Source organism: Lissotriton helveticus, chromosome 2_1 (assembly GCF_964261635.1).
Source record: "Lissotriton helveticus chromosome 2_1, aLisHel1.1, whole genome shotgun sequence".
In the NCBI taxonomy this organism is placed as follows: Eukaryota; Metazoa; Chordata; class Amphibia; order Caudata; family Salamandridae; genus Lissotriton; species Lissotriton helveticus.
In genome coordinates this window covers 772,879,681-772,891,689 of record NC_136059.1, presented here as the reverse complement: position 1 = coordinate 772,891,689, position 12,009 = coordinate 772,879,681, and the positions used below count along the sequence as shown (strand labels likewise).

At 42.3% G+C, this 12,009-nt stretch overlaps 1 protein-coding gene across 1 annotated transcript in view; it reads right to left on the bottom strand.

Moving 5' to 3' along the window:
- The window catches only part of MAN2A1 (mannosidase alpha class 2A member 1), a 1,212,885-nt gene that overhangs the window by 1,070,568 nt on the left and 130,308 nt on the right, over nt 1-12,009 (bottom strand). The window contains exon 2 of the mRNA XM_078675492.1: nt 9,996-10,256. Within this exon, the coding sequence (XP_078531618.1) occupies nt 9,996-10,256 (261 nt within the window). The remainder of the gene's footprint in view (nt 1-9,995; nt 10,257-12,009) is intronic.

Here is a 12,009-nt window from a genome sequence, read left to right as displayed (position 1 = left end):
TCCCTCTGTCTTCCTCCTGTCTTTCTGCTGTGGCAAAATGTCTTCGTTGCTGAGATGCTGCACTACACTCCAGCATGCCCCCCTCTGCGGCTCCGAGTCGTTGGGCCTCACCCCAGGTATTAGCGGAGTCGGGGTGAGGAAAGAGAGGGTGGCAGGGAGCGAGGATTAAAGGGCCTCTCCCTTACAACGGGGCCACACAGCACAGCTCCCGCTTCCTCACTTCCTGGCTGGCCCCTTCCAGGCCCTTGAAGAAAATTGGTGGGACAACAACGAAACTACGAGGAGGAGGCCCCTCAGGGGCCTGGGGGGTCCTGGGTCCGCAGCACAACCAGCTATCGCCTTGCTAGCTCACTGCGCCGAACCGCGGTTTCTGCGTCAAGTCGTCACGCTTCTCCAGCAACAATCCAATAATCCAATAATTTCAGGAACAATTTAGGGGATTGCACAGTTTAAAGAAGAGTTTTGCCTTTACAGCAACCGATCTTTTAAATGCTATGCATCAGGTAAGGAAATTGTAATTTTCAAACTCTCACAATGCACACACTCATCCAGCCACCTCAAAGACCTCCACTTGCTCCCCATACACAAATGCACCCTTTTCAAACTCCTCACTCATACCTACAGAGCATTACACCAGCAAGGCACCGCATACCAGAACAGTCACATCAACTTCCACACCCAAGCAGACACCTCAGCTCTGCCAACCCCCTGCTCACCCACGTTCCCTCCCACTGCTAAACAGCCAGAGCCGGTGGGGGGTTGCACCTTTTCCCACCTTGCTCCCAAAGCCTGGAAAAACTTCACGTGACACATTAAAATTTCTCACAAAAATGGAAACCTTGCTATTCCAATAGGACCCAGTCTTGAACCACTGTAGAGCGTGGGGACGTCCTCACCTGGTCGCCAAAAATAAGTGTAGTAATCAGGAGACCACACTGGAGTGTGGTCCACGTAGGTTTATTTAGGTATCAGGTAAGCAGGTACACAGGTAGAATAAGTCCAGGTATAAGTCATATCAAAACCCCACCTGGAGCAGCCTGCTAGCTGCTCAGCCTCATCCATCAACTGTCATCTCTCATTCAGTCACCCAAGCATTCCACTCATAGCCTACACACCAAACATTCCATTCAGAACTCTCACACAGGCTGAGCAGCCAGGGACAGGGACACATGGGAGAGGCAATCCATAACATCAGGATACTACAGAGAGAGATCTGGGAGGCCCACTGCTGCATAAAACGTGGCACTATTGCCGAGAGCAGACTAGAATGGTCTATAATAATCACAGACACAAACTTCTGCACTTAAAATACCTGCACCAAGCTTACCCTAACCCCCATTTGTTAGCTACATTTTATTCCTCCAGGTCCCATTGCAGCACTTGGCGCGCAGCAGAACTTGCTTACTTTACACACTTAGCTTGAAACTGTGCACCCATACCTGCTTACTGGGAAAAGGCATTAAGTATCCTGTCACAAATGATCAAGATTGAACTTGATCTAACTCCCCTGATGGCACTACTGAGCTTGGTCGGACCCCTCCTGGTGGCTCCTTTCCTTAAGAGGATGGATGTGTTTTTTCTTTCGTATAGATAGCTGCTCATTTGCAGTTTGTTTTGGTGGCGGAATGAAATTGAAAAGTAGACAATATGCACAATCTACAATATTTAGTACCCATTTGTGTTTTGTGATTAGAGACGACTGTCATATGCAAGGATATTGCTCCTTCCACTGAAGAGGGTAACACTGGAGGGGATTAGATTGTCACTGGCTGGCTCAAAAGATAGACTTCCCCAAGAATCGCAAATTTGTATGGATTGTTTTTGGTTTTGATAACTGGTGTTGATATGGGTATCTCTAATATTGTGGATACTATTGCTGCTGTTGGTGATGACTGTAAGGCCAATGAAGGATTTGAACCATATGCTGGTACTATTTTCGATTTCCTTATCTGTATTGTGGTCAAAAGAATCCAAAGCTTTTAATGTCTCTGCCTTATTTGTCATTTTTTGCATTTCCTTCTCCGTATGCTGGTCAAACAGAGATTTTCCAGAAAATGGCAAGTTTATGATTTTTAATTGTGGCTCAGGTTTTAAAGTGGTCAAACAAACCCACACGGATCGTCTTATGGACACGCCATGGCAATATCCAATTGCTGCAAATTCTGTTGTGCCTACTGTAGCACTAATTATTTGGTTAGCTACCTCCAAATTCTCTTGCAACATCTCCATGTAACCTCATAAAGAACATTGTAGATCAGTGTAGGAGGTCCAGCCTGAGCAGACCCAATATGTGGAGACTGACCGCGGATAAGAACTTCAGCTAAGCGAAGCCAATTACAAAAGTCGCAGTTAGGTGTCCGGAAAGTTCAGCAAATTCATCTTTAGTATGTTTACGCCATGTTTACTCTTAAACACATTTGAATGGCTAGTTGAAGGCCTCACTGTGACTGGCCAGCGGGTTGCTGAACAACACAAATCAGGAAGAATTTTAGAGAACGAGCGAGCGAGCATGTTCAGGGAGCACTCAGACGTGTTTAGTATGCCTAGCAACAGGGGTACAAAAAATACATGGATAGTGAGAGCCCGCCTCTTCCTTGGCTAAAGCAGCTCTTATTTGCTAAATTGTGGCATGGCAACAATATTTAAGGAAATGTCTCAGATTGAGAGTGTATGGTAGTGCTTGTGTGATTATGGAAGCAAAGAAATGTGCTGAGAAAAGGCACAATTTGAAAGACAGCTCTTCTGTCTTGTAGGATCCTAGTCTGTCAGTTCCTACTATGTTGGACCTGCAGCAAAGTATACAGAAGTCGGTGGAAGCTACATTTAAAGTGAGAGGGTCTGCTCCTTCACCTAAGAAAGCTCCAGTGCAGGCCGCTGATGATCCTGATACAGAGGAAAAGGTCAAGGGAGATTTATCTACGGGGCAGAGTTCAAAGGGTGACGGAGCATTTAGACTTAATATGGGGTTTCCCAGAGCTCTCAATGTTGGATGCGGCTGAGGATTTTTTCTGCCATTACCACCCAAATCTCTTCTGCTGCATACCAGCATTAAAAGAGTTATGGTGACTGAGTGGAAAGAAGTGGACAAGCACATTTTTCCACTTCTCTATTCCACAAAGTACACGATACTGGCTTTTGTGGATCTATCAACTGGGTTCTCTGATGGCAGGCCTTTACACGCAGGGGACCAGAATTTCAGCAGATGCCACACCATCAGATTCTATTGATTAAAGAGTGGATTTAGCATTGAAGAGATTGTATGCTGCCTCAAATTCCGCTATTAGGGCAGCAGCCAATGCTAGCTATACAGTTCAGTTTTTAATAAGAATTTCCAAGGGCAAACACAACTGTTAGATGAAGGAGCAGATATTACTCCTATTTCATCGGTCATGGAACAACAGGTGATATTCTTCTCCAAAATTTCAAACTATTCCCTCAGTACCGCAGAAGCAGATGTGTCAACAGTGGTAGCACGTCGCAAGCTAGCTATAAATGCGGTCATGGAAAGTGGATGGCTCACAGAAAACCTCTTATGAAAAATTCCCTTTTCTGGATGTAAATTGTTTGGCGAGCATCTTGATAACATGATCAAGAAAGGGCAGACGATAAAAAGCTACATGCCCCAGTAAAACAAGCCTCAAGAGGGATACAGAGCTAGACCATAATATTTTGACTCCAAAAAGATTTGCAGTGTGTGTGTGTGTGTGTGTGTGTGTACTTATACACACACACACACACACACACATATATATATACATACACATATATTTATCCATTCATAGCACTAATAGCACTAATAGCATAAACTCTCACAAACGCGAGACCTATTGCATTGTAAATGCTTGTTTTATTTAGTTGCTTCCCTGTGAAATGGATCCAAAAAAGAACAAGCCTGCAAGTGGTGCGCGCACATGCGCCACAGAGAGACATCTGGTTTCAATGATCGCGCCAGTGTCTGGGCACGATAATTGAAACCACATGGCGGCCGGTGCGGGTAACCGACACCAATAGGCCATGGGCGGAGCATCTGAAGCGATTTCTGAAAGCGCAAGACCTAAAAAGGGGTTAAAAGTAATACCTGTGAAGTAAAGGTCTGCAGATGTAAAGGCATACAATGTAAAGTCCTCCCGGTGCAACACCATGTAAAGTAAAGGCACTCCCGATTTGAAAACCACAAAGTAATGACTCCTAATGTAAATGATTGAAGTAACAACTGACATTCAAGACCTATGCTCTGCGCCAAAAGACACTGAACAAGTCTTGCAAGTTAACATCACCAGCAATTAAACGTAGCTAAGTGTGAGGTAATAATGTCAGCAAATGCAGACAAATTCATAGGTTAACAATTCACTTCATAAGCAATCTATAAATAAAGTGTTCTAAACGGAATTACTAGTAATTTAAAACTATGCTAAATATCCCAAACTGCACTTGCTATGCAGAAGTAGCAGAGGCAGTAAGCGAACAAATCAGCAGGTACATTGAGAAGAAGCTAAGATTATGGCCTGCATCAAAAAGGAAAGAGAACCTACAAGCGAGAGTCTCCTGAACCAAACTGACCAGCAGTGAGATGTTGGACAACAGCATATTTATGTATTGCATGAACTCCAAAATTCCTGTTTAGCTTAAAAAAAGGTCAAGGTGCACCACTTCAACGTTTTTAGAAACTGTTAAGTCAGATAAAGTCAACAGAAATGATCACATCAGCTATTTCTTGTAATCTTGACAGTTCTTTATTCAGGTCAGTTGAAAAGAAAAACTATACACAGGATCTACAGCCGACGCGTTTCGTCCTCAAGGGACTTCTTCAGGGCAATATAGTCACTATAGATGATGTTCTTGGGTCTTCTCCCGTTGTTAACGAGTAAGTGGATATAATCGTAAAAACGAGCTGTTGTACAAATGGTATCCCGTTTTTCAGACAAATATTAGTTGAGGGTTCTGTTCCGGCAAATCAATTCTTATTGATAGGCGATGTATGTCTATTCATGGTCAAGTTCAACCGAATCACATCCGCGGTAAGCAAAATTTCAATATTATATGTACAAGCCACATCAAAATGAAGAAAATAATCCAATAATAATGGAACCAGGGTAGAGAGAATAGAAGGGGAATTCCGTCTGTCGTCTACTATTGTTTTCTTGTTGGTGATGGAAAATATAGTGATTCTATTGCTTAGACACTCTTGGTAAAGTGAACTGCAGCATCCCCTGGTTCCTACGTGGCCTGGTTAACTCAGCGTACAAAAAATTCCTGTTCCAGTGCAACTCCAGAAAAGGACACACCTCAGCATTGAAGGTTCAATCGGTTATATCTAATTTCAAGATTTTAAGTGGAAGTGTATCTGGGTCACATTCTGAAGAGGAAGCAAGAACCCCGGGGAGTCCAGAAAAAAATGGATCTTCACCTGCAGTTCATGGTCTAGAAGATTAGGACTCTTCTCTTGAACCAAACACACTCAACTCCTGCATAATGAAAAAGCATTTACAAAGCAATAGGTCTCGAACTGCGAGTTTTAGAGCTATTGGTATTGTAAATGGCAATGCCTTTTGAAAAATTAACAGGGATTGTAATTTATAATAGTAACTTTCCACAGGTACCTTAAATACCACTAATATTATTACTATCACCACAGAGTAGTAATAGTAATAACTGTAGTGGTGGTTATGGTACTTGTGGTGGTTGTAGCGGTGGTGGTGGTGGTGGTGGTGGTTGTATTGTTACTGGTGGTGGTGGTACTGGTGGTGTTAGTGGTGGTGGTACTGGTGGTCTACGTGGATTTTATTTCATGACTTATGCTACTGCTGCAATATTTTTTAACAAAAAAATATAAAAACTAACAAACATTATCATTTGCAACGTCAATAGCTCAAACTTTTAGTAATGCAATCCTATTGCATTGCAAATGCTTATTTTATGTTTCAGGCATGAGGTGCATCATTTACTTCCCAAAATACAACGTTAGATTTGTAGACACTCGTAGTAGTCCTATGGTAGGAGGCAGTTGTTCAGCCAGTGTAAGGCTAATAGCTCACACAACTTTGCATTTTGATACCTGAAGTTTCAAATTACAATAAATGTAGAAGACCTCAGGCAGGAGACTTGAGTTACCAGTAACTGTGGAAAGAGCAATAACTTTAGAAACTGGTGCTTTATTTCACCTTTTCAGTGGTGTGAGGGTTACGCAACTGTATTATTGCTTTCGAATGGGCACAATGGGGCCCATTTACAAGTCCCTTGCACCGCCGGTGCTTCACTTTTTGTGTGGGGAAAAAGTGACTCAGCGGCGGCGCAAGGGGCTTGTAAATAAGCCCCAATGTCCTGTATCTCTGGCTCTAAAGCAGCTTTGCTGAACTGGTTCTCTGGCTCTACAACGGCTCTGCTGACCTGGTTCTCCCGCTCTAAAGCAGCTCTGCTGACCTGATTCTCTGGCTCTACAGCGGCTCTGCTGACCTGGTTCTCTCGCTCTAAAGCAGCTCTGCTGACCTGGTTCTCTGGCTCTACAGCGGCTCAGCTGACCTGGTTCTTTGGCTCTAAAGCAGCTCTGCTGACCTGGTTATGTGGCTCTAGAGCAGCTCTGCTGACCTAGTTCTCTGGCTCTAGAGCAGCTCTGCTGACCTGGTTCTTAGGCTCTAGAGCAGCTCTGTTGACCTGGTTCTCTGGCTCTAAAGCAGCTCTGCTGACCTGGTTCTCTGGCTCTAAAGCAGCTCTGCTGACCTGCTTCTATGGCTCTAAAGAAGCTCTGCTGACCTGGTTCTCTATGGCTCTAAAGCAGCTCTGCTGACCTGGTTCTCTGGCTCTAAAGCAGCTCTGCTGACCTGGTTTCTCTATCTCATAAGCAGCTCTGCTGACCTGGTTCTCTCCCTCTAAAGCAGCTTTGCTGACCTGATTTCTCTGGCTTTACAGCAGCTCTGCTGACCTGATTCTCTGGCTCTACAACATCTCTGCTGACCTAGTTTTCTGGCTCTACAGCAGCTCTGCTGACCTCGTTCTTAGGCTCTATAGCAGCTCTGCTGACCTAGTGCTCTGAAATAAGGGCGGGGTTTGTAATCAAATAAGACTGCATTGCAAGAGCCCCCTTTTTTTCTAAATGCTGGATGATACCCCTGGTAATTCTGGTGGATATAAACAGACTGTGTTTTTTAAAGTGCTGAGGAGATCTTTGTGAGGAAGTAGAGGTAGGCAGAGCATGTGCATATGTTTAGGCAGAGCGAGTGCGGATGTTTTGTCCTGCGTGCGGCGAGAAAGAGCAGAGCGCGTGCATATGTTTTGTCCTGCGTGCGGAGAGAGGAAGCAACAGAGCAGAGCCATCCGCGTGCACATCTTGTTTAAGCCATACGCGCACATGTGCTGTCTTGAAAGGGTGCACATATCCTGTCCCCCTTTACCCACCAAAGCGACAATAGGTCTCACCCAGGCGAGCAACGCATGCGCTACATTTTTAGGCGAGACCTTAAAAAGATAACTCACTTAAGTATCTAAGGAGGAACAACGCTTTACTTAAGTGGACACCAGTTTCCAAGATTATGTAAAAGAATTCAAGCTTCTTGCTAAGTACTTTTATCACTTCATATTATTCAAAGATAAAGTTGGGACGTAAATGACCTGCGGTTCTAAGCTACACATGGAAAAGCAAAACCAGGCACCTTCTGTGATGGTAGGGGTGAGGTTGTCACTGAATCCGCCAATATAAAGTCTATCTATTACTAACAGGTCACCGGGATTGAGTGATTGTACAGCTTGAGTCTTAACCCTCTTAGCACTGGGAATGTACAATAAACTAAAATACAGAATATGCAGTTTTCGACAAAAGCCTGCATAAACCCTATCAAAGATGGTGACATTCCTGTCAACAAATAAACTGAATCAAAATGGAAAAAACGGCCTAGTATTGCGGGATTGTCATACAACTTGACATTTGGCATCATGGGCGTCCCATCTGAAATGACCACTGGATAAAGGTTGGTGTGTTTGATATGCATTGAACATTACCAAAAAGTACAGTGCCTAGTATCCAGCTAAGTTTAACAATCTACTTTTTTATTTATACTACAGTATAACTCTCAGTGTATATCAATAATGATATGATGTACTTTTTTTTAGAAACTTTATTTTCAGTTTTACACAATAACAAACCACAGGTGTGAAACGTATGCAGCATTAAACATCATGCAGTCTTTGAATATGGTGGTACAGTTCAAGAGATCAGACCAGCTGCCTAACAGAGACTCCTGCCCGGCCATCCACTAATGATGGGCTTTGGGAGCCTGGCTGAGTACCGTTGGCCAGCAGATCATGGCTAAGTTCCCTACAGAGCCTTAAATCTTCCTCTAATTTCTCATCTTCGCAACATCTCTTCATGTGCACTTCCTCAGCTAAAGTCCATTCACACACACCTTGCATCCATGCTAAAACCCCTGGGGCACACGCTCCCATCCACACAATAGCAATTCTGCGCCGGGCTAGCACTAATAGTAATTGCTGGAGTCTGTATGTTATCTTGGCTTGTTTTTTAGGTTTCCGTATTAACCCCAGTAAGCAATGGGCCGGTGTCAATTGTAATCGCCCACTCACACTGCCTCTAATCCGCTCCACCACCTCTATCCAGAAGCCTCTAACCTCAGGACATTCCCAAGCCAGGTGCAGAAAATTAGCCCCCTCCCCACAACACCTAGGGCATAAGTCGGATCTGTTGGGGCACATGCGATGTAGTCTATCTGGGGTCATATTTGTGCGGTGTATATAATTGGAGTGGATTAACCGGAATCGGGCATTACAGGAGACCAAATGTGTAAGTGCACCCACCGCCCTCCAGTCCTTGTCCTCCAGAGGTATTTCAAGGTCGGCGTTCCAAGTAGCAACCGCCCTGGGTGGAGGGGCACAGGCATCCTCCCTCTTAGCCCTATACAGTAGTGATATGAGGCGTCTGCCTGCTCCGCACGTGAGTAGAATGTCTAGTGTCTGCGTCAGCTTTGGGATCGCTGGGTATGTGAGCCATACTTGTTTAAATATGTTAGCTAGAGCTGCGTATTGTATAAAAATATGATATACTTAACTAGCATCTCTTAAACCATATATCTCTAGGTACTTAGTTTAGGGTCAGCAATATCCAAGCAGACAATGGCAGTCTTAATGGTCTATGTGGGACATAAACATGAAACAACCTACTGATGCCTTATAAGCACGGTCCGGTTTTGACATGTTTCATGGTAAGCAGTATTTCACTGGTCAAGAGTTATAGAACATGCTCATAAATTACAAACAGAAGACAAAAAGACACCGATTTACAAGTAGCCATCAAGTTAAAGGCAGACTGGGGTGAGGTGATGGGGGAGTGGGATGGCTGGGTGGCTGGGATGGCTGGATGAGTGGGAGCGTGTGCGTGTTATTATTCTGCAATCTCAGTTTCAATAAAGTTGAAAATGCAAAGAGACAAACTCAACTTTCTTTAATTTTTCTATACTTTAAGTTTCCCTTTAGTTAATAATTCTGAAGACGCTAATATGGGAAAATTCCATTTATTCATCCCCTCTATTTGCCATAATGCAACAGCTTTCAAAAGGCACATAGTATCAAGAAACAGTGCTTTTAATGCTATCATAGTACTCCAACACTGGAGGTTTCATTGGCACAAAAAATTCATACAATTTGTGAGGTGGCTACAGAGAAGCTCTTTAAAGCAACGGCCATTTACTCGCAAGCACATAATTGTGTGCCTGTACAAGTAGTACACATTAAGTACAATTCAAAATGCAACATATTACACGCAAAAGATTCAGTCAAGCAAAAGTGCTATGGATTTTTTTTCTTAGAAATAAACATGAAAACAGGCACATATTTTTACATAAACACCCTAAATGTTAAATTCTGTAATTGTCTTTTGGTTTCAAAAAATACAAAAGGATAGGCTAGATCAGGCCTTGCACACAACCTTTATCACACATGAGACGCAAACCTTCATTTACATTAAACACAAACAATGTTTGAACTCTTACCTGGACATCTGAATCTGGCCTACTGGTTTTTAGAGCAAAATGACAATCCTCTGGTTCAATCGGAAGCACAACTGGAGCAGGTTGCAGGAAGCTTGCAGAGATGTCTTCACTTAGGTTCATTGCATCCGGCTTCTTTTGAGTTTCTTTTACATTTTCACTCAAATATATAACAGATTCTCTTATGTTGTGAATGATCTCATTATTCTCCGCCAACAATCGTTCTAAATGATCTATTTTATCCTGTAGCATAGATAACTGGCCCTGCATATGAAAAAAAAAGATTTACTGGACTAAGTTTTCAATGATTCCATACAAAACACAAAAAGCATGGTAGGGCAACAACGTTTTTGACACCGTCTTTGACCAATTGTTAAACTATCTGATAAAATCTAATTAATAACGGCAAACACTGTTTACTTTATGAATCAATTTAAAATATGGCGCCAAATTAACAAAGGTGTGTATAAACATGACTGGCTAGTCATAAAATGTGTCGAAAACATGAATGAAGTAGAAAGCGAAAACAAGTGAGATTTCTTTTTCTCATATTGACAGTCTGTTGTCAGTAGTAAATCAAGAAATATTGGCTGTTTCTTTCTAGCGCAAAACAAACACTTAACAGTACGGCCAGAACAAACTGCCATTGTAAGAGAGGCAGGTTTTCCTCTCCTTACCGATTTTAACATCAACTTTTCGATTTAAAAAGTGATGGTTAACTAACAAGGTTGAGTGTTGAGGCTTTCTAATAATTTCCAAAACAAGCGTACAATGCAAGCAACATGTTTACGAATAGTGCCAGCTTCACTCAGAAAGTGAGTGTTCAAAGATTAGAGTTCAGTTCAGTTCAAAACAAAGTTTACTCGGACAATATAGTCCTTAAACATAAAAATCTTTATAAAGTACAATTCATAAAAATAACAAATGACACCACAAAACCACATCATAAGAGTCACGTTAAAATTATTCATTATTAGCTTCCATCCCTAAAAACATCCTAAAAGTATCATAAGTTTAAAATAAAATACATTATTGGGCCCATTTCAAATTACTTTTATCTTATTTGAAAACTTTACATTAGGGCACAGCCTTAAATGCATAATCCTGCACTTCCAAGGTAAGAACAATAATCCTTTTCAGCCATGAATCCTACCTATATCCTGTAGGCAAGCGACCTTGAGATGCTAGTCACATTTCAGAAATTCTTTTACTTTTGTATAAACCTTCCAAAAGCACAGGCTATATCTAAATTATTCATTTCCAGTAAAAGTTTTGCTTGATAAAAATTGGACGTAAAATTTCTTTCAGTTTATCTAAGACCATTTGGCAATCTAATAAAATGTGTACTAAATCACACGTTGTTCCCAGAGAATAGTTACATTTCCCACTTTTGATCATTACTGTTTTTACTTCATGGTTAGTGTAACAGGGGTTAACGCCAATTCTCAGTTTTAAAACTTCTCTTCTCAGTCTTCAAAGATCAGAGGCTTGGTCCTCACAAGAGGGATAGGGAATTCAGATAGCTAGGCCGGTAAAGACAAATAAATAAGCTACTATTTACAAACCTCTTCTTGACATACTAGTAGAGTCAGGCTGCCAATCTGAACTTTTAAGCACTGAAAAGGTTTTATGTTTCAATAGAGCTAACTAAGAATAAGCAGGCATTGCATGAATTGAACAACAATGATCGAAAGACTTGCGGTAGAACTACATATTCCTCAAATCTCAACATAACCTCATTCAGGTGTAGCTACCATATACGTCAGTGACGTAAAATACATGTGAAACAAGTCCTTATCAAGCAGGGCTTGATTTTTAACACAGGTATTTGAGAACAAAACATAAAGCAATTGCTCACAGACTCAGAGGGGTGGAGCATGCCTGACAAAACGACTTGAATACGTCTTTTTGAAATCTGGTCCTACATCAGGAATCAGGCGCACTGTTCATGTTTGGCCACGGCACACCCTTGAACAGGATAAAATGCATACGCTGCCTTTGGACCTACCCTGGGTGC